The 24463-nt window shown below is 44.7% G+C and overlaps 1 protein-coding gene across 1 annotated transcript in view; it reads right to left on the reverse strand.

The window, feature by feature from the left end:
• Positions 1-3285: 3285 nt before the first annotated feature.
• LOC310872472 (copine-4-like) overlaps positions 3286-24463 on the reverse strand; it is a gene marked incomplete at both ends in the record, with an annotated part of 83186 nt that continues 62008 nt past the window's right edge. Inside the window, 2 exons of the mRNA XM_083784371.1 lie at positions 3286-3417; positions 6933-7169. Of these exons, the coding sequence (XP_083640497.1) occupies positions 3286-3417; positions 6933-7169 (369 nt within the window). The remainder of the gene's footprint in view (positions 3418-6932; positions 7170-24463) is intronic.

Raw genomic sequence — 24463 nt, forward strand, 5'->3', positions numbered from 1 at the left:
CATTTTTAGAATCTGATCTTAGGTCAGAATGGGTTAATCAGATCAGTGTGTGTCCAGTGGAAACCTCCGTATGAATCTGATCTCAGGTCAGAATGGGTTAAAACACCAAAAAGGGGTTCGACGCCCCAGAATGGGCTAGAGATGAAGTCCACTCACATCTACAAATGAAATGACATTCTGGCACATCATTTTATACATTCATCCAAACGCCTAACTCATGACTGGGGAGAGAATCTGGAAGATTGGTCGGTTATTGCTCTGAGTTTAAAGGAGAATTCCATACTAAAAGGCTTTCTTACCTTTCTTTGTAGTCGTTACGTCCCCACCAAAGAGGTCCAGGTGTTATTTTGTGCAAAAGCTCCTTATCGGCTATTTCCCCTTACCATAAGCCCTACATGAATTGCATTGAATTGAATGGGAATTGAATGGGGCTATGGGGGTGTTGTGCTAATTTGCTTATTTCCATCGCTCAAAATTATAATTTCTTTGTATATATCCTCTCTTCATCATGTAAATAATATCCCAAACGGCACACTTTACTACTTCTTTCGATGGAAATAAGCGAATTAGCACAACACCCCATAGCCCCATTCAATTCCCATTCAATGCAATGCAATTCATTGAGGGCTTATGGTAGGGGAAATAGCCAATAAGGAGTTTTTGCACAAAAAAACACCTGGACCTCTTTGGTGGGGACGTAACAACTACAAAGAAAGGTAAAAAAGATAAGAAAGCATTCTAGCATGGAATTCTCCTGTAATGATCATTATACATCATCCATGTGAAAGAGAAATATGTCGGATGTCGTTAATGTGTATCCTATATGGACAATCAAAATCAGATGGCATGATTTAATTTTGATGTGGTGCTGTCATAATTAGATATATGTGACCAGATTTGACTGAGAGCCTGCCATCGCGCAAACTGCGGCTTTTTACCAGAGGAGAAAAACTTTTTGTCTTTCCAAAATGGGTTAAAGGGTAAGACCACTTTTTTTGAGGTTTGGGTTGTGTAGTTACTTTGCCATGATGCAACTCCAAATGTGGACAAGAAATAAAAAATAACTGCTCCAGTGATTAGAAATTGATAATTCAAAATATGCTCCTCATTGACTTACATTGTATCTAAAACAGCTCTCAAAGTCACTCTTTTAGTATGTAAACAAACACAAACAAAGTTGATTCAGACAATATAGAGCATCACCAAAACTCATGCTGTTTTATTTTTTCATAAAAATGTTTTCTTCCTGTTGATTTTACTATTTGAAGATCTGGATCCAGATCCACGGATCCAGTCCGGGTTTTCTTCCCAATAAAATGGACAAATCAACAGGAAGAAAACATTTTTATGAAAAAATAAAACAGCATGAGTTTTGGTGATGCTCTATATTGTCTGAATCAACATTGTTTGTGTTTGTTTACGTACTAAAAGAGTGACTTTGAGAGCCGTTTTAGCTACAATGTAAGTCAATGAGGAGCAAATTTTGAATTATCAATTTCTAATCACTGGAGCAGTTATTTTTTATTTCTTGTCCACATTTGGAGTTGCATCATGGCAAAGTAACTACACAACCCAAACCTTAAAAAAAGTGGTCTTACCCTTTAATAGCACAGACAGACTCTTCACATACTACTAGAGCATAATCTGAAATAAGTGTCAGAGTTGAAATCGACACGTAAATATGAAATAAATGCTTAAACATGTAGCTAGGTGTAATGTTAGAGACCACAGAAGACATGTAAATATGAAATAAATGCTAAAACATGTAGCTAGGTGTAATGTTAGAGACCACAGAAGACATGTAAATATGAAATAAATGCTTAAACATGTAGCTATAGGTGTAATGTTAGAGACCACAGAAGACATGTAAATATGAAATAAATGCTTAAACATGTAGCTATAGGTGTAATGTTGGAGACCACAGAAGACATGTAAATATGAAATAAATGCTTAAACATGTAGCTATAGGTGTAATGTCAGAGACCACAGAAGTGAACCTTTTTCAAGCCTGTTTTCTCAACTCTCTGTTTCTCTGCCAGACATTACTCTATAAGCCATATCTCCTAAACCGGTGGGTCAAACTGAACAACCAATATGTCAATTTGAAGCTTTGATTCCCTGCTTTCATATGACATGAAAAAAAGCGAAATAAAAAAATTGGCAGTCCCTCAGTCAAATTTGGTCAAATATGGCACACCGACCATCACAGAAACCGAAACCATGGCACTTCATGTGAAAAAGGTTGTAGACCCTTACTGTACTAATAACTGTACTTGCTTCAGTTATCTAAAATAAGGTATAAAGAGTGTCATTTTTATCTGAGTTTCTATCTACTGTAGTTTTTTTTTAATCTAGTTTCACTCTGCATGCTGCTCTTACAGTATTACTATAAACATATCTCTCATGTATAAATACTGTAGTAATGGGGGGGGGGGGGGGAGGTTTGCCGGGGGCCGGGCGGCGATGTACTGTACTGTACTGTACTGTACTGTACTGTACTGTACTGTACTGTACTGTACCGTACCGTACCGTACCGTACCGTACCGTACCGTACCGTACTGTACTGTACTGTACTGTACTGTACCGTACCGTACCGTACTGTACTGTACGGTAGGGCCTGTTGGGTCGGTGTGTGTGTAGTCCATCAGGGGCTGAAGGGCCTGTTGGGTCGGTGTGTAGTCCATCAGGGGCTGAAGGGCCGGTTGGGTCGGTGTGTGTGTAGTCCATCAGGGGCTGAAGGGCCTGTTGGGTCGGTGTGTGTGTAGTCCTTCAGGGGCTGAAGGGCCGGTTGGGTCGGTGTGTGTGTAGTCCTTCAGGGGCTGAAGGGCCTGTTGGGTCGGTGTGTGTGTAGTCCATCAGGGGCTGAAGGGCCTGTTGGGTCGGTGTGTGTGTAGTCCATCAGGGGCTGAAGGGCCTGTTGGGTCGGTGTGTGTGTAGTCCATCAGGGGCTGAAGGGCCTGTTGGGTCGGTGTGTGTGTAGTCCATCAGGGGCTGTAGGGCCTGTTGGGTCGGTGTGTGTGTAGTCCATCAGGGGCTGAAGGGCCTGTTGGGTCGGTGTGTGTGTAGTCCATCAGGGGCTGTAGGGCCTGTTGGGTCGGTGTGTGTGTAGTCCATCAGGGGCTGAAGGGCCTGTTGGGTCGGTGTGTGTGTAGTCCATCAGGGGCTGAAGGGCCTGTTGGGTCGGTGTGTGTGTAGTCCATCAGGGGCTGAAGGGCCGGTTGGGTCGGTGTGTGTGTAGTCCATCAGGGGCTGAAGGGCCGGTTGGGTCGGTGTGTGTGTAGTCCATCAGGGGCTGAAGGGCCGGTTGGACTCAAAGTCGGACAGACACTTGGGCTTGATTCCTTTGGCGTTGTAGTAATCCACCACCTGGTTTGGCACCTCGGCCAGGACACTCTTGGCCAGAGCAGCAGGAGAGGCCTGGACGGAGAGAGAGAGACACACAGGGAAAGGTCACGCACTGCTGAACCCATTCTGACCTGAGATCAGATTCATACCAGGTTTCCACTGGACACACACACTGGTCTGTTGATTAACCCATTCTGACCTGAGATCAGATTCTAAAAAAATGTCAGTCGTTCTTCGATATTTCAAAAAAATAGCAGACCTACAAGCTCGTAGCGCGCCACTCGGTGGCGCGCTACGAGCTTGTAGATCTGCAATTTTTCAATAGCTAAAGCATAACATGATGCCAACACAAAAATGGGTTCCCGTTCAGAATGGGTTAAGTAAATGAGCTAACAAGGAGAGACTTAAGCAATATCACACGAGAGGGTGATGTGGGTTTAACGTGATTATTGCCACGACAGTGATGCGGTCAGGAACGAGACGGAGTCGAGTTCCGCAAAGCATCACTGCGCCATTTTTTCATGATTATTAGTGAGGACCTATTATATGAAGATAGGTTGAACAAGTGGTGAAGTGGTCCTTTAATATGTCTAACCAATGTCTGCAGCCCTTGTCTGTGTGTTCCGTATACACGCGGGCAGAAGGTGTTCCGTGGCGAGGACTTATTGCCTTGTCCCTTTGCACGCACCATGTGTAATGTTCTTAATTGATCAATTATACTTAATAATTATACTTAATTATTGATCAATTATACTGAATGTACAAAATCATTAGGAAAAAAATCACACCTGTGTGAACCGAGTGGTGCAATTCCCCTCTCTCCCTCTATCTCTCTCTCTCTCTCTCTCTCTCTCTCTCTCTCAGCACTACCCCTCTCTCTGTTTCTGGCACCCCCTACTGGTATTAATAAATGCACGCACGCAGCATTACCCCGTGTTCCAATTCCAAAGAACGACTGACATTTTTAGAATCTGATCTCAGGTCAGAATGGGTTAAAATAAGGAGGTTTCTGCCCCTTCCTTGGTGATGTATCTGCAGTCTGAAAGAACAATGAATTGGATCAGAAAAGAAACATAACATAAACTGTCATCTCCATTTCTGCATGTGCATGCATGATGGACAGTGACCTAGCTGTGTGCATGCAGGCGCACGCATGCACGCACCCACGCACCCACACACACACGCACGCACAAGTCGCTAGCTGCTTCACATAATTACCCTTTTTCATTTCCATCCTTCCTGCCCCTCCTCTCCTCTCCTCTCCTCTCCTCTCCTCTCCTCTCCTCTCCTCTCCTCTCCTCTCCTCTCCTCTCCTCTCCTCTCCTCTCCTCTCCTCTCCTCTCCTCTCCTCTCCTCTCCTCTCCCTCTCCCTCTCCCTCTCCCTCTCTCTCTCTCTCTCTCTCTCTCCCTCTCTCTCTCTCTCTCTCTCTCTCTCTCTCTCTCTCTCTCTCCCTCTCTCTCTCTCTCTCTCTCTCTCTCTCTCTCTCTCTCTCTCTCTCTCTCTCTCTCTCTCTCTCTCTCTCTCTCTGTGTGCCATTTAGCCCGGATGTAATTGGTTGTTTTCTCAACCTGTCACAGACCAAAGTCAGCGTAACAGAGTCAGCCAAGCGCCGTCAAAGTCAGCGACAATTACGGCCTCGTGGGGGGGGGGGGGGGGGGCTATCAGAACCCCCCCCCACACAGACACACACACACACACACACACACACACACACACACACACACACACACACACACACACACACACACACACACACACACACACACACACACACACACACACACACACACACACACACACACACACACACACACACACACGTGCACCCGCCCACTCACACGCGAAGCAAGCTGATGTTTTGACTGACTAGCGCAACCAGCACATTACACCATCATTATACCGCGCACACACACACGCGTGCACACACACACGCAAGCACACACACACGCACGCACGCACACACACACACACGCGCGCGCGCACACACGCGCGCACACACAGAGCACTCCATATGCCGTTGCTGCACTGCTCGTCCCTGAGGAAATACCTGGGAAACCCTGTAGGACAAGAGAGAGACTTCCCTTAATGGACAGCTTATTATAACAGGAGAGACTTCCCTTAATGGACAGCTTATTTAACCAGAGAGACTTCCCCTAATGGACAGCTTATTTAACCAGAGAGACTTCCCCTAATGGACAGCTTATTATAACAGGAGAGACTTCCCTTAATGGACAGCTTATTTAACCAGAGAGACTTCCCCTAATGGACAGCTTATTTAACCAGAGAGACTTCCTCTAATGGACAGCTTATTTAACCAGAGAGACTTCCTCTAATGGACAGCTTATTTAACCAGAGAGACTTCCCCTAATGGACAGCTTATTTAACCAGAGAGACTTCCCTTAATGGACAGCTTATTTAACCAGAGAGACTTCCTCTAATGGACAGCTTATTTAACCAGAGAGACTTCCTCTAATGGACAGCTTATTTAACCAGAGAGACTTCCCCTAATGGACAGCTTATTTAACCAGAGAGACTTCCCTTAATGGACAGCTTATTTAACCAGAGAGACTTCCTCTAATGGACAGCTTATTTAACCAGAGAGACTTCCTCTAATGGACAGCTTATTTAACCAGAGAGACTTCCCCTAATGGACAGCTTATTTAACCAGAGAGAGACTTCCTCTAATGGACAGCTTATTTAACCAGAGAGACTTCCTCTAATGGACAGCTTATTTAACCAGAGAGACTTCCTCTAATGGACAGCTTATTTAACCAGAGAGAGACTTCCTCTAATGGACAGCTTATTTAACCAGAGAGAGACTTCCTCTAATGGACAGCTTATTTAACCAGAGAGACTTCCCCTAATGGACAGCTTATTTAACCAGAGAGACTTCCCCTAATGGACAGCTTATTTAACCAGAGAGACTTCCTCTAATGGACAGCTTATTTAACCAGAGAGACTTCCCCTAATGGACAGCTTATTTAACCAGAGAGACTTCCTCTAATGGACAGCTTATTTAACCAGAGAGACTTCCTCTAATGGACAGCTTATTTAACCAGAGAGACTTCCCCTAATGGACAGCTTATTTAACCAGAGAGACTTCCTCTAATGGACAGCTTATTTAACCAGAGAGACTTCCTCTAATGGACAGCTTATTTAACCAGAGAGACTTCCCCTAATGGACAGCTTATTATAACAGGAGAGACTTCCCCTAATGGACAGCTTATTTAACCAGAGAGACTTCCTCTAATGGACAGCTTATTTAACCAGAGAGACTTCCCCTAATGGACAGCTTATTTAACCAGAGAGACTTCCCCTAATGGACAGCTTATTTTCCCCGACGTCGAAAAGTCTTTGAGAAGAATATATAATTCAATGATTTGCGCCACATTTTCACAGGTATTTCAAAAATAGCAGACCTATACAAGATCATGGCGCGCTACGAGCTTGTAGATTATAAAAGTAGTAGTTATAAAAGTACACATACAGCACATATATATATATATATATATATATATATATATATATATATCCCAACGAATTAGAATTAGAATTTCCTTTCCTTTCATGTGATAAATATACTCACGTGCTTGAAGTCCTTGAAGGGGACAAACTGGACGATGTCTCGGAGGACGGGCTCTCCTTTGGGCGAGCGCAGGATGCCGTCGTCGCCGTCCAGGATCTGCATGTCGGTGAAGTCGGCGTTGCCGACGCCCACGATGATGACGGACATGGGCAGGTGGGAGGCGTGCACGATGGCCTCCCGCGTGTCCGCCATGTCCGTGATCACGCCGTCCGTCAGGATGAGCAGGATGAAGTACTCCTGGTGAGATATTAAAGTATTAAAGTATTAAAGATTAAGTACTCCTGTTGAGATATTAAACCATTCTGACCTGAGATCAGATTCTGTAAATGTCTTCCACTCGGTGGCGCGCTATGAGCTTGTAGATCTGATATTTTTCAATAGCTATAAAGCATAACATAATGCATAGAGACCAGTTCATTTCCCCTCCATCAGGTGCCCCGGCTGGCCAGGGGGAGGCAGTATAGAGACCAGTTCCTTTCCCCTCCATCAGGCGCCCCGGCTGGCCAGGGGGAGGCAGTATAGAGACCAGTTCCTTTCCCCTCCATCAGGCGCCCCGGCTGGCCAGGGGGAGGCAGTATAGAGACCAGTTCCTTTCCCCTCCATCAGGCGCCCCGGCTGGCCAGGGGGAGGCAGTATAGAGACCAGTTCCTTTCCCCTCCATCAGGCGCCCCGGCTGGCCAGGGGGAGGCAGTATAGAGACCAGTTCCTTTCCCCTCCATCAGGCTCCCCGGCTGGCCAGGGGGAGGCAGTTTAGAGACCAGTTCCTTTCCCCTCCATCAGGCGCCCCGGCTGGCCAGGGGGAGGCAGTATAGAGACCAGTTCCTTTCCCCTCCATCAGGCGCCCCGGCTGGCCAGGGGGAGGCAGTTTAGAGACCAGTTCCTTTCCCCTCCATCAGGCGCCCCGGCTGGCCAGGGGGAGGCAGTTTAGAGACCAGTTCCTTTCCCCTCCATCAGGCGCCCCGGCTGGCCAGGGGGAGGCAGTTTAGAGACCAGTTCATTTCCCCTCCATCAGGCGCCCCGGCTGGCCAGGGGGAGGCAGTATAGAGAACAGTTCCTTTCCCCTCCATCAGGCGCCCCGGCTGGCCAGGGGGAGGCAGTATAGACACCAGGATTACGAACCACGGTAATTACAGCATAGTCAGAATCAGCATGATTAAGTATTCCTGTTATTGGTTATTCTACAACAGGTCGTTAAGAGGAAGCAATCTGATTGGTTGAAACGGTTTCTATCCGTGGGTTGAACCAGCACCGTTCACCACCCTAATCAAAACAAAGAATTCAGCCGCTCTGTTCTCCCAGAGCGCTATAGCAAACTCAGTGGCTAGGCTAGCTAGTTTCTTTGGACATTTGTGGTCGTAGTGACTACATCTGTCATTAAAGAAATACACCAGATTTTCTTAGTTTTAAGGGTAACTGTGGTAGAAATGCAATATTACACTTGAGGGTGTTGTTTAACGTGATTATTGCCACTTCAGTGATGCTACTCACTGTCTACCAGCTCAGTGGCCTTGTGGTTAGAGTGATTGTCGGGGGTTCGATCCCCGGCCGTGGTCATATACCGAAGACTGTAAACAACCCAATGCCCTCCCTGCTTACCGAAGACTGTAAACACCCAATGCCCTCCCTGCTTACTGAAGACTGTAAACAACCCAATGCCCTCCCTGCTTACCGAAGACTGTAAACACCCAATGCCCTCCCTGCTTACTGAAGACTGTAAACAACCCAATGCCCTCCCTGCTTACTGAAGACTGTAAACACCCAATGCCCTCCCTGCTTACCGAAGACTGTAAACACCCAATGCCCTCCCTGCTTACTGAAGACTGTAAAAACACCCAATGCCCTCCCACTATAAAGTTCCCACTCAATTTTACTTATTATAGTCACTGCCTGCCTATAGCCTTGGATCAAGATTATGATAGATGTATGATGTATTTGATCAAATACATATATGATAGTTTTGATCCAAGGCTAACCACTGCCCAATGCCCTCCCTGCTTACCGAAGACTGTAAACACCCAATGCCCTCCCTGCTTACTGAAGACTGTAAACAACCCAATGCCCTCCCTGTTTACCGAAGACTGTAAACAACCCAATGCCCTCCCTGCTTACTGAAGACTGTAAACAACCCAATGCCCTCCCTGCTTACTGAAGACTGTAAACAACCCAATGCCCTCCCTGCTTACTGAAGACTGTAAACACCCAATGCCCTCCCTGTTTACTGAAGACTGTAAACAACCCAATGCCCTCCCTGTTTACTGAAGACTGTAAACAACCCAATGCCCTCCCTGCTTACTGAAGACTGTAAACAACCCAATGCCCTCCCTGTTTACCGAAGACTGTAAACAACCCAATGCCCTCCCTGCTTACCGAAGACTGTAAACAACCCAATGCCCTCCCTGCTTACTGAAGACTGTAAACACCCAATGCCCTCCCTGCTTACTGAAGACTGTAAACACCCAATGCCCTCCCTGCTTACCGAAGACTGTAAACACCCAATGCCCTCCCTGCTTACTGAAGACTGTAAACACCCAATGCCCTCCGAGCTTACTGAAGACTGTAAACAACCCAATGCCCTCCCTGCTTACTGAAGACTGTAACCACCCAATGCCCTCCCTGCTTACTGAAGACTGTAAACACCCAATGCCCTCCCTGCTTACTGAAGACTGTAAACACCCAATGCCCTCCCTGCTTACCGAAGACTGTAAACAACCCAATGCCCTCCCTGCTTACTGAAGACTGTAAACAACCCAATGCCCTCCCTGCTTACCGAAGACTGTAAACAACCCAATGCCCTCCCTGCTTACTGAAGACTGTAAACAACCCAATGCCCTCCCTGCTTACTGAAGACTGTAAACAACCCAATGCCCTCCCTGCTTACTGAAGACTGTAAACACACCCAATGCCCTCCCTGCTTACTGAAGACTGTAAACACCCAATGCCCTCCCTGTTTACTGAAGACTGTAAACAACCCAATGCCCTCCCTGCTTACTGAAGACCGTAAACACCCAATGCCCTCCCTGCTTACTGAAGACTGTAAACAACCCAATGCCCTCCCTGCTTACTGAAGACTGTAAACAACCCAATGCCCTCCCTGCTTACCGAAGACTGTAAACAACCCAATGCCCTCCCTGCTTACCGAAGACTGTAAACAACCCAATGCCCTCCCTGCTTACTGAAGACTGTAAACAACCCAATGCCCTCCCTGCTTACTGAAGACTGTAAACAACCCAATGCCCTCCCTGCTTACTGAAGACTGTAAACAACCCAATGCCCTCCCTGCTTACTGAAGACTGTAAACAACCCAATGCCCTCCCTGCTTACTGAAGACTGTAAACACCCAATGCCCTCCCTGCTTACTGAAGACTGTAAACACCCAATGCCCTCCCTGCTTACCGAAGACTGTATAAACACCCAATGCCCTCCCTGCTTACTGAAGACTGTAAACAACCCAATGCCCTCCCTGCTTACTGAAGACTGTAAACAACCCAATGCCCTCCCTGCTTACTGAAGACTGTAAACAACCCAATGCCCTCCCTGCTTACTGAAGACTGTAAACAACCCAATGCCCTCCCTGCTTACCTAAGACTGTAAACAACCCAATGCCCTCCCTGCTTACCTAAGACTGTAAACAACCCAATGCCCTCCCTGCTTACTGAAGACTGTAACCACCCAATGCCCTCCCTGCTTACTGAAGACTGTAAACAACCCAATGCCCTCCCTGCTTACTGAAGACTGTAAACACCCAATGCCCTCCCTGCTTACTGAAGACTGTAAACACCCAATGCCCTCCCTGCTTACTGAAGACTGTAAACAACCCAATGCCCTCCCTGCTTACTGAAGACTGTAAACAACCCAATGCCCTCCCTGCTTACTGAAGACTGTAAACAACCCAATGCCCTCCCTGCTTACTGAAGACTGTAAACAACCCAATGCCCTCCCTGCTTACTGAAGACTGTAAACAACCCAATGCCCTCCCTGCTTACTGAAGACTGTAACCACCCAATGCCCTCCCTGCTTACTGAAGACTGTAAACAACCCAATGCCCTCCCTGCTTACTGAAGACTGTAAACACCCAATGCCCTCCCTGCTTACTGAAGACTGTAAACAACCCAATGCCCTCCCTGCTTACCGAAGACTGTAAACAACCCAATGCCCTCCCTGCTTACTGAAGACTGTAAACAACCCAATGCCCTCCCTGCTTACTGAAGACTGTAAACAACCCAATGCCCTCCCTGCTTACTGAAGACTGTAAACACCCAATGCCCTCCCTGCTTACTGAAGACTGTAAACAACCCAATGCCCTCCCTGCTTACTGAAGACTGTAAACACCCAATGCCCTCCCTGCTTACTGAAGACTGTAAACAACCCAATGCCCTCCCTGCTTACTGAAGACTGTAAACAACCCAATGCCCTCCCTGCTTACTGAAGACTGTAAACAACCCAATGCCCTCCCTGCTTACTGAAGACAGTAAACAACCCAATGCCCTCCCTGCTTACTGAAGACTGTAAACAACCCAATGCCCTCCCTGCTTACTGAAGACTGTAAACACCCAATGCCCTCCCTGCTTACTGAAGACTGTATAAACACCCAATGCCCTCCCTGCTTACTGAAGACTGTAAACAACCCAATGCCCTCCCTGCTTACTGAAGACAGTAAACACCCCAATGCCCTCCCTGCTTACTGAAGACTGTAAACAACCCAATGCCCTCCCTGCTTACTGAAGACTGTAAACACCCAATGCCCTCCCTGCTTACTGAAGACTGTAAACAACCCAATGCCCTCCCTGCTTACTGAAGACTGTAAACAACCCAATGCCCTCCCTGCTTACCGAAGACTGTAAACAACCCAATGCCCTCCCTGCTTACTGAAGACTGTAAACAACCCAATGCCCTCCCTGCTTACTGAAGACTGTATAAACACCCAATGCCCTCCCTGCTTACTGAAGACTGTAAACACCCAATGCCCTCCCTGCTTACTGAAGACTGTAAACAACCCAATGCCCTCCCTGCTTACTGAAGACTGTAAACAACCCAATGCCCTCCCTGCTTACTGAAGACTGTATAAACACCCAATGCCCTCCCTGCTTACTGAAGACTGTAAACACCCAATGCCCTCCCTGCTTACCTAAGACTGTAAACACCCAATGCCCTCCCTGCTTACTGAAGACTGTATAAACACCCAATGCCCTCCCTGCTTACTGAAGACTGTAAACACCCAATGCCCTCCCTGCTTACCTAAGACTGTAAACACCCAATGCCCTCCCTGCTTACTGAAGACTGTATAAACACCCAATGCCCTCCCTGCTTACTGAAGACTGTATAAACACCCAATGCCCTCCCTGCTTACTGAAGACTGTATAAACACCCAATGCCCTCCCTGCTTACCGAAGACTGTAAACAACCCAATGCCCTCCCTGCTTACTGGAGACAGTAAACACCCAATGCCCTCCCTGCTTACCGAAGACTGTAAACAACCCAATGCCCTCCCTGCTTACTGAAGACTGTAAACAACCCAATGCCCTCCCTGCTTACTGAAGACTGTAAACAACCCAATGCCCTCCCTGCTTACTGAAGACTGTAAACAACCCAATGCCCTCCCTGCTTACTGAAGACTGCAAACACCCAATGCCCTCCCTGCTTACTGAAGACTGTAAACAACCCAATGCCCTCCCTGCTTACCGAAGACTGTAAACACACCCAATGCCCTCCCTGCTTACCGAAGACTGTAAACAACCCAATGCCCTCCCTGCTTACCGAAGACTGTAAACAACCCAATGCCCTCCCTGCTTACCGAAGACTGTAAACACCCAATGCCCTCCCTGCTTACTGAAGACTGCAAACACCCAATGCCCTCCCTGCTTACTGAAGACTGTAAACAACCCAATGCCCTCCCTGCTTACTGAAGACTGTAAACAACCCAATGCCCTCCCTGCTTACTGAAGACTGTAAACAACCCAATGCCCTCCCTGCTTACTGAAGACTGTAAACAACCCAATGCCCTCCCTGCTTACTGAAGACTGTAAACAACCCAATGCCCTCCCTGCTTACTGAAGACTGTAAACAACCCAATGCCCTCCCTGCTTACTGAAGACTGTAAACAACCCAATGCCCTCCCTGCTTACTGAAGACTGTAAACACCCAATGCCCTCCCTGCTTACTGAAGACTGTAAACACCCAATGCCCTCCCTGCTTACTGAAGACTGTAAACAACCCAATGCCCTCCCTGCTTACTGAAGACTGTAAACACCCAATGCCCTCCCTGCTTACCGAAGACTGTAAACAACCCAATGCCCTCCCTGCTTACTGAAGACTGTAAACAACCCAATGCCCTCCCTGCTTACTGAAGACTGTAAACAACCCAATGCCCTCCCTGCTTACTGAAGACTGTGAACAACCCAATGCCCTCCCTGCTTACTGAAGACTGTAAACACCCAATGCCCTCCCTGCTTACCGAAGACTGTAAACACCCAATGCCCTCCCTGCTTACTGAAGACTGTAAACAACCCAATGCCCTCCCTGCTTACTGAAGACTGTAAACACCCAATGCCCTCCCTGCTTACTGAAGACTGTAAACAACCCAATGCCCTCCCTGCTTACCGAAGACTGTATAAACACCCAATGCCCTCCCTGCTTACTGAAGACTGTAAACACCCAATGCCCTCCCTGCTTACTGAAGACTGTAAACAACCCAATGCCCTCCCTGCTTACTGAAGACTGTAAACAACCCAATGCCCTCCCTGCTTACTGAAGACTGTAAACAACCCAATGCCCTCCCTGCTTACTGAAGACTGTAATAAACACCCAATGCCCTCCCTGCTTACTGAAGACTGTAAACACCCAATGCCCTCCCTGCTTACTGAAGACTGTAAACACCCAATGCCCTCCCTGCTTACTGAAGACTGTAAACAACCCAATGCCCTCCCTGCTTACCGAAGACTGTAAACAACCCAATGCCCTCCCTGCTTACTGAAGACTGTAAACAACCCAATGCCCTCCCTGCTTACTGAAGACTGTAAACAACCCAATGCCCTCCCTGCTTACTGAAGACTGTAAACAACCCAATGCCCTCCCTGCTTACTGAAGACTGTAAACACCCAATGCCCTCCCTGCTTACCGAAGACTGTAAACAACCCAATGCCCTCCCTGCTTACCGAAGACTGTAAACAACCCAATGCCCTCCCTGCTTACTGAAGACTGTGAACAACCCAATGCCCTCCCTGCTTACTGAAGACTGTAAACAACCCAATGCCCTCCCTGCTTACTGAAGACTGTAAACACCCAATGCCCTCCCTGCTTACTGAAGACTGTAAACAACCCAATGCCCTCCCTGCTTACTGAAGACTGTAAACACCCAATGCCCTCCCTGCTTGGCACTCAGCATCAAAGGGTCTGATTTGGGACGGTCAGATCAGTGGCGTGCACAGACTTTTAGAGGGGCAGGTGCTCAAGTGAAAAAAAAAGGGCACCTTTTTGCAGCGCATTTTGGGGCGGGAACCCATTTTGGTGCTTTAGCTATTGAAAAATAGCAGATCTACAAGCTCGTAGCGCGCCACCGAGTGGCGCGCTACGAGCTTGTAGGTCTGCTATTTTTTTCTAATCGAAGAACCACTGACATAGAAACATAGCTTTAGATTGTGGGGGACCTACATAATATAGTAGAAGCGTTTTTTATCAAGATTTGATCAATGTCACCGCATGGTCCACACACTACAAATTAAGAAAAAATAAGAAAACTTTTTTTATTTTATTATTATTTTTAAGAGCTAAATTGCCAAAGGGGCAGGGGTGGCAATTTTGGCGTCACAGATAGACACTAGGGGGTGCTCTAGCACCCCCTAGTGTCTATCTGTGCACGCCACTGGGTCAGATCAACTATACGAATGATTCCCGAGCGCGGCACGGCTGCAGCTCGACGTTCGGATCTCACATACAGCAATGTGTATGTTACAAATATGTGGACTTTAGCCTTTAACTTTATTATAGTTAACGGAGACTATAACGACATAACAAAAACTACATTTACGTTAACTGAAATAAATAAAACCTAGAATAAGTCACACGAAACTAACTAAAACTAACTGAAATTATATTGAAAATGCCCGTAGGTTTTGTTTTTTGTCAAATAATAAGCTGACAGAGAGAGAGAGAGAGAGAGAGAGAGAGAGAGAGAGGGGGGAGTGATAGGCCTGTCATGTTTTATTACATAATAGTCTTAAGTCTTCTGATAAAGATTATCTTGAGCTAAACGCAATGCTTTAATTCTTCATAATCCGTTTATACTCTGCATTCATCTATTATCTGTGTAAGAACAGGATGGAATTAACAGTAATGTGATATTTCCATCATTATTAAAGCTTTGGTGTTACTTTTTCAATCAAAACAAGATTTGCATTCAAGTGAGTTGTGCAAGTTTAAAAAAAGCATAAAATAAATGTAAATTGTATTCATTGTTCAATGCCAAAAACACAATTTAGGGTATGGTATATAGGTGATATCTTGTGATTACATATGTATAGCATAGTAGTATATATGTATAGTTTATATGTATAGCTTCATCATATAGATATTCCACTGTTACGTTCTTAGTTTACGCATGTTTCTTGATACATGCTTTTTATGTGATGTATTCCCATGCTTTTTTGTTCTTGCTTAATGTAAGTCGCTCTGGATTAACCCATTCTGAACGTGCACCCATTTTGGTGTTAGCATCATGTTATGCTTTAGCTATTGAAAAATAGCAGATCTACAAGCTCGTAGCGCGCCACCGAGTGGCGCGCTACGAGCTTGTAGGTCTGCTATTTTTTTTTAAATCGAAGAACGACTGACATTTTTAGAATCTGATCTCAGGTCAGAATGGGTTAATCAGACCAGTGTGTGTCCAGTGGAAACCTCGTATGAATCTGATCTCAGGTCAGAATGGGTTAATCAGACCAGTGTGTGTCCAGTGGAAACCTCGTGTGAATCTGATCTCAGGTCAGATTGTGATTAACCCATTTTGGGCGGAAACCACCTTTTGGTGTTTTTTTTTCGCTAATTTTTTATCCCACGATTTTGTAACCCAGTTTTCTTTTCACCCAGTGCCAATTATCTAATGTAATCCTGGGCGCTACACTTCCTCTGCCAACCTGGGGGGGCAGCGGACTGACCTCATGCCTCCTTCTATGCATGAGGAGTCCAAGTTGCTCCTTTACACCTGACAGGGGGGAGTTTCCCTGGTTGGACGTAGCGCGTGGAAGGGACACGTTATTCCAACCAGTTCCTTTCCCCTCCATCAGGCGCCCCGGCTGGCCAGGGGGAGGAAGTATAGAGACCAGTTCCTTTCCCCTCCATCAGGCGCCCCGGCTGGCCAGGGGGAGGCAGTATAGAGACCAGTTCCTTTCCCCTCCATCAGGCGCCCCGGCTGGCCAGGGGGTGGCAGTTTAGAGACCAGCATTACGGCATGTTTTTGTGAGGGTATCTACCATAGGGGACACGGGGAGAACATGTAAACTCCACACAGAAAGGCCCTTTCACCAACCCCCGCCTTCGGGTATGGGCACTGATGACGCGGAGGAGGGAACACGCCGCCAGCACCCACAGCGTCCCGACCGGGAATCGAACCCAGGACCTTCTAGCTGTGACGCGACAGCACTACCAACTGTGCCACCGTGCCCCTTCCCTTTTGGTGTTTTAAGCGTTATGTTATGCTTTAGCTATTGAAATATAGCAGATCTACAAGCTCGTAGGTCTGCTATTTTTGAAAAATCGTGAAAATGTGACGCAAATCTTTGAATATATATTCTTTCCGAGCAAACGTTTTTAACTCAAATCTTTGCTTCTGGGGTGGGCGGGGGGGGGGGGGGGGGGGGGGGTCCCTGGAACAACATATTTTCAGATGGGGATCGGCGGCCAATTCATTTGTGGGGGTCCTTAATTTACATGAAAATATTTGAGAACAACTGACAAAGAAACATGAGGGTTTTTCAGAAAACAGTTTTTGTTAAAAAGTTACAGCGTTATATTCTGACAGTAATCATCGCTCATTATCCTGCAGACCGTATTGTTCTCCCCATCTCTCAAACTCTGATTTTCAGGTGGATTGCCTATTTATTTCGTCCAATCAAGATCGAGTAGAGAGTTGATCGACTTCAATGTGATTGGGTGTTCCAGTTCGAATTTGGTCCGCTTCCAATTCCACCGAGTGTCACCACTTCCAATTCCACTTGTTTATCCAGAGTTCTTTCGCCTGATTGGGTGAAATTGGTGTCCTGACCTGAAAATGCATTCTCTCTCTTTGCCCGAAGAGCCGGAGAGACAAACAATCTATCTATGATAGCAATGTTTACGATCAGAATATAGAGCTATTTAATGTTTACTATCAGAATATAGAGCTATTTAATGTTTACTATCAGAATATAGAGCTATTTAATGTTTACGATCAGAATATAGAGCTATTTAATGTTTACGATCAGAATATAGAGCTATTTAATGTTTACTATCAGAATATAGAGCTATTTAATGTTTACTATCAGAATATAGAGCTATTTAATATTTACGATCAGAATATAGAGCTATTTAACACCTTTTCAACCTTTTTCAACTTTAAATCATTCATTGCAATTATTTGTGTACGACAATTTATTTTTGTCATTTTAAAGCGGCCTACACACTAAACCCAAGCGTTTAGGTTATAAACACTCATTTGTAACACTTTTTAAACGTGTCACAGTGTTTAGATTATAAACAGAAGAACATGTTTAATCTCCTGTAACACTTTTTAAACACATAAATGTGTTTAGTTTTTACAATCAAAGTCAGCCATATTATAGGTGTTTAGAATTTGAACACTAGGTGTTCTCGTGAGGTGTTTGAGTGAACTCGTGTTCTACTGTATTTTATGACCATTAATAAACACTTGGCATTTTATTATTACACACATGGTGTTTAGGTTTAAACGCGTCACATGTTCCAGGGATTTACAGTGTATATGTACCTGTTTTCCCCTTTTAGCCTTTGGAACCGGTTTTAAAATGTGCTACTGTATTTAAACTAGAATAGGCGCAGTTCTGGAGGATCGCAAGTGTTGGTTGCACACCGGCAATATCAAGCTTTGAGAGTCTTGCATAAGTGGTACAGTATGATGATGTCATAAGTGGTACAGTATGATGATAAGTGGTACAGTAAGATGATGTCATAAGTGGTACAGTATGATGATAGGTGGTACAGTATGATGATGTCATAAGTGGTACAGTATGATGATGTCATAAGTGGTACAGTATGATGATGTCATAAGTGGTACAGTATGATGATAGGTGGTACAGTATGATGATGTCATAAGTGGTACAGTATGATGATAAGTGGTACAGTATGATGATAGGTGGTACAGTATGATGATGTCATAAGTGGTACAGTATGATGATGTCATAAGTGGTACAGTATGATGATAAGTGGTACAGTATGATGATAGGTGGTACAGTATGATGATGTCATAAGTGGTACAGTATGATGATGTCATAAGTGGTACAGTATGATGATAGGTGGTACAGTATGATGATGTCATAAGTGGTACAGTATGATGATGTCATAAGTGGTACAGTATGATGATGTCATAAGTGGTACAGTATGATGATGTCATAAGTGGTACAGTATGATGATGTCATAAGTGGTACAGTATGATGATGTCATAAGTGGTACAGTATGATGATAAGTGGTACAGTATGATGATGTCATAAGTGGTACAGTATGATGATGTCATAAGTGGTACAGTATGATGATAAGTGGTACAGTATGATGATAAGTGGTACAGTATGATGATAAGTGGTACAGTATGATGATGTCATAAGTGGTACAGTATGATGATAAGTGGTACAGTATGATGATAAGTGGTACAGTATGATGATAAGTGGTACAGTATGATGATAAGTGGTACAGTATGATGATGTCATAAGTGGTACAGTATGATGATAAGTGGTACAGTATGATGATAAGTGGTACAGTATGATGATAAGTGGTACAGTATGATGATGTCATAAGTGGTACAGTATGATGATAAGTGGTACAGTATGATGATGTCATAAGTGGTACAGTATGATGATAAGTGGTACAGTATGATGATAAGTGGTACAGTATGATGATAAGTGGTACAGTATGATGATGTCATAAGTGGTACAGTATGATGATAAGTGGTACAGTATGATGATAAGTGGTACAGTATGATGATAAGTGGTACAGTATGATGATGTCATAAGTGGTACAGTATGATGATAAGTGGTACAGTATGATGATAAGTGGTACAGTATGATGATAAGTGGTACAGTATGATGATGTCATAAGTGGTACAGTATGATGATGTCATAAGTGGTACAGTATGATGATAAGTGGTACAGTATGATGATAAGTGGTACAGTATGATGATAGGTGGTACAGTATGATGATGTCATAAGTGGTACAGTATGATGATGTCATAAGTGGTACAGTATGATGATAAGTGGTACAGTATGATGATGTCATAAGTGGTACAGTATGATGATGTCATAAGTGGTACAGTATGATGATGTCATAAGTGGTACAGTATGATGATAAGTGGTACAGTATGATGATAAGTGGTACAGTATGATGATAGGTGGTACAGTATGATGATGTCATAAGTGGTACAGTATGATGATGTCATAAGTGGTACAGTATGATGATAAGTGGTACAGTATGATGATAAGTGGTACAGTATGATGATAAGTGGTACAGTATGATGATAAGTGGTACAGTATGATGATGTCATAAGTGGTACAGTATGATGATAAGTGGTACAGTATGATGATAAGTGGTACAGTATGATGATAAGTGGTACAGTATGATGATGTCATAAGTGGTACAGTATGATGATAGGTGGTACAGTATGATGATGTCATAAGTGGTACAGTATGATGATGTCATAAGTGGTACAGTATGATGATAAGTGGTACAGTATGATGATGTCGGTGGTGTGTTGACCCGCATGGCGTCACAAAGGACGCTAAAACGTTTATACGGAATACATAAATAATGTCGTCGGGCAATACACCCTTTTGGCGTTTCAAGCGTCATGTTGTACTTTAGCTATTGAAAAAGAGCAGATCTACAAGCTCATATAGGTCTGCTATTTCTTTGAAAAATCGTGAAAATGTACGACCGTGGCCCCAAAATGTTTGAATATTATTCTTTCAGAGTGAACGTTTTTTAACCCATTCTGACCTGAGATCAGATTCATACGAGGTTTCCACTGGACAAACACTGGTCTGATGAACCCATTCTGACCCGAGATCAGATTCTAAAAATGTCAGTCGTTCTTCGATTTTTCAAAAAATAGCAGACCTTCAACCTTATACTACTACTTTGTACTACTAGGACTAAGACTGAAAAATATGTTTAAAAAATGTTTGATGAAAATTGTTTGATCTACAAGCTCATATCGCGCCACCGAGCTCATGGCGCGATACGAGCTTGTAGGTCTGCTATTTTTGAAAAATCGAAGAACGACTGACATTTTTTTTTAAATCTGATCTCAGGTCAGAATGGGTTAATAATCAGACCAGTGTGTGTCCTAGTGGAAACCTCGTATGTATGAATCTGATCTCAGGTCAGAACGGGTTAAAGTGTTCTCGGAGAGGCAGCAGCTGTCGGTTGCGCGCGGACTCATTAGTATTTCTAATGAGAATGATGCTCGCTCCTCGGGGGGGCAGTGTGTGTGTGTGTGTGGGGTGGGGGGGTGGGGGGGGGGGGGGGCTCTGATTGCGAATGCAGTGAGCACTAACTATGAGACCCTGCAGATCATGTCTGTGTGTGTGTGTGTGTGTGTGTGTGTGTGTGTGTCTGTGTGTGTCTGTCCCGCTGTGACACCACCCGCCCGCCACCAGAGGGCACAGCTGTATCACACAAAACACACACACGCACGCACACACACACTCACACACACAACTTAACTTAAAAAAAAACTTAACTTAAAAAAAACTTAAAAACTTAAAAAAAAAACTTTAAAAACACTTAACTTCAAAAAACTTAACTTAACACATTGTATGCTAGAGTTTTCTATTTGCTCAGGCTTGCTGGTGCTAAGCGATTAACATTGGACTTTTGAACTTTTTAGGGGCCCACAGCGAGGGGCCTCTTATAGCGAGAATCACATCGCATAAATAAAAAGTAGGCCAAACATGTCCACTTCAATTTTAAAAAAAAATTATGATTCTACCATCTTCCATTCTGGAGATATTGACCTTTTTCTAAAACCTGCTTTTGAAGGCACGCTGCTCGCTTGAAAAAACAGCAGAGATATGGAAGGTTGAAGTTGACAGACATTGACAGACAGATATAAAAATGAACACAAATAATATCATATACATACTACACACTGAATGAAAGCCCTGAATGTCTACTTTTAGGAGGAAAACAAATACACATGGTCCCATGTATAGTTTGTCAGTAATTGGCTATTGAATGCAGCTTGCGCCCACCAGAGAGGATTTCAGAAAATGCATGGACCAGAAGAACTATTATTCACAAAATAAGGCCTATAGCGAAATGTACATACTATATACCGTATGAAACAGAAGACTCTCTGCTTTCATAAGAAAAATACTTCTACTGTAATAATAATGAAAATCACACCCCTGTGAAGTGAGCAGTGCAATGTTGCGCAACATTGCACTGCTCACTTCACAGGGGTGTGATTTTCATTATTATTCATCATTATTCATCATTAATTTATTTATGTTTATATCTGCCTGTCAATCTCTGTGACTTTAAACCTTTATAACTCGCTATGATAACTTCATGAGGAAATGCTCACTTCACAGGGGTGTGATTTTTATTATTATTACAGTATTAGTTTTTTTCTTATGAAAGCAGAGGGTCTTCTGTTTCATACGGTATATAATATGTACATGTCGCTATAGGCCTTATTTTGTGAATAATAGTTGGACTTGAACAACTGCATTCAATATCCTACTGACAAACTGTACATGGGATCAATATTATGTATTTGTTTTCCTCCTAAAAGTAGACAATTAGGGCTTTCATTCAGTGTGTAGTATGTATATGACAATAATTTATTTATGTTTATTTTTATATCTGCCTTCAGAACGATAGTATAACGGTGAGATGCGTTACTGGATCGGTGAGTTTAGTGGTTGAGGTTGACATGTCTGGACATGTTTGAGGAAAGAAGCACAGGAGAGAGAGATGATCAAATAACTGGCTGCTTTGTTGGACAACGCTATCTTCACTTTGTTTGGGCAAAGAAGCAGAGATCAGCGATGGAAAAGAGTTTTATCCACGGCAGATAAGTAATGACGTATTATCGAGGGACCGCCATGATCAACTAACTGCCTGGGACCGAGGCTACGTTGTCACCAGCCAATGCAGCCATCGCTATCCGTTGTGTGATTGTAGCCTTTTTATTCATTATAATTGCAGTGATAAGACCTATATCACAGCCGGGCGTCTCTCTCGATACCGTGGATATAGCCACATCCACAATCACACAACGGATAGCGATGATGGCTGCATTGGCTGACGAAGACGTAGGCAGTAAGTTGATCATGGCGGTCCTTCGATAATACGTCATTACTTATCTGCCGTGGATATAAAGCTCTTTTCCATCGCTGATCGTGCTTCTTGCCCAAACAAACAAAGTGAAGACGCGATGGCGATCCACACAACGGATAGCGATGGCTGGTGAAGACTGAAGACGTAGCCAGGCAGTTAGTTGATCATGGCGTGTGCCGTGTGCGTGTTGAAAACGTTATGAAATGGCGATCGTTGAAGATTATTCTTGGTTTATATACTGGCAGAGGGCAAATCGACACGACTGCGTTATATCTTTTTCCGAGAATGAGAGAGCGGTGCAAGGCGATTACAAGGCGCAGTGTGGCCTGGGGCCAGGGAACTCAAACTGCAATGCGATCCGGGCAGAAGAGACTCAGACTCCCCCCACAAAGATTCCTCGGGAGAAACCATGTAGAAACAGGAGGGGAGGGGGAATCGAGTGTATTCACAGACACTAGACTACTACTAGATGGGTAACTCCATTTTAGATGCCCTGACATCTGCGTTGGTCTATGCCGTTGCCGTGCAGACCCATACGTGTAATGGAGGCATTGGAGGAGGGAGCGTCTTCGCCACAGACAGACCTCTTTTCAGGAGGGAGGGGCTTTTTACTCCCGGATCACATATTGGAGCTTCCTGGAGACGATCGCTGTTATTTTCCTCGGTGTCCTGGAGCATAGGACGTTGATGTACAGTAAGCAATAAAAAAACGTATAAAACGTATACATACGCTTCGCGCGTACGGCGTTCGATATTAATAAAGCGTATGGATACGTTTCCAGCATTTTTTGTGTTAACAGTTTCCGTGCCGGGAATGGATTACTCCAGGTTAATGTCGCTGCCGTATCGGACATACCCGCCTTTTGTTTTATGTGTTTAATCCGCCGTAATGTAATGAATCAAAAGAAAATCCGTCTTCGTCGCGGAGTATGAGACTGGATGCCTTCGCTGTGATGACGAAACCGGAAATCGTCACATGCTGTGGGCTGCTAGGGCTTCTGGGAAATTGAGGCCAATGGAAATGCATTGGGTGCAACGCCTCATTGAAACCAATCTTGTGTGCGTCTTCCGGGTGCACCAAGATGGTGGATGCTACACACAGATCATAACAAACCACGGGAGCTTTTTTTGATGGATTTTCGCGGATTAAAAGCCCAAATAATTCAGCGTATGCTCTAAAGGTAATACAACAATCTCGGCAGTGAAGGGGGGTTGATTAAAATGCGGGTTAATCGTAAAAAACAGTCAAACTGTTAACCAATCAGGATGGAGTCTGAGAAATCTGAAAGACCCGTTTCGTTGAATGGCTCTAGAGAGACTGTGTACCAATTTGCGTGATGTTTGGACAAAATCTGTAGGTGTACTGTGCAAAAACTTGTTTTGCACAAAGCGGCCTCCTGGTGGCGCTATAACAGGCCGTTCTGGAAAGTTTGGGGCAGAGGTTCATCGTTGGCATCCAGGGAGTGTGTGTGCAAAATTTGGCATCGACCGGGTTAACGGTGGCCGAGATTAGCTGCTCACGGACACACACACGGACGGACACACGGACGGACGGACGGAGTGCAAAACATACTCTCCCCCCATGCCTTCGGCCTGGTGGAGACAATTACAAAGAAGAAAAACAACAACAAAAAAGTGTTGTAACCTGCCGTTTTTTTCTACTTTCTAATTCTTTGTTTGGCCTGAAAGAATTGTGTTTGTTGTCATGATTTGTCACGACAAGAGTTGGCTTCGTACGACGCTTAAAAAGGTCTTTAAATTAAAAAAATAAAAAAAAATGCCTATGGGAAAAATGCATTGGGATTAATTTCCTGGGCCACTCGTTGTTCTGAAAGGGGGCGGGACTGCGACGCTCTGTAGATGTAGACCTATGTGGCAGTGCAGGAACATAATCGCCTTCCCTGATGCATCAATTAAGCATCAACGACCATCAGCTGGTCACAGACACTCAGTCGGTCGGTCCGCGGACCCCACAT

This window comes from Protomyctophum parallelum (genome assembly GCF_964188405.1).
Source record: "Protomyctophum parallelum genome assembly, chromosome: 1".
In the NCBI taxonomy this organism is placed as follows: domain Eukaryota; kingdom Metazoa; phylum Chordata; class Actinopteri; order Myctophiformes; family Myctophidae; genus Protomyctophum; species Protomyctophum parallelum.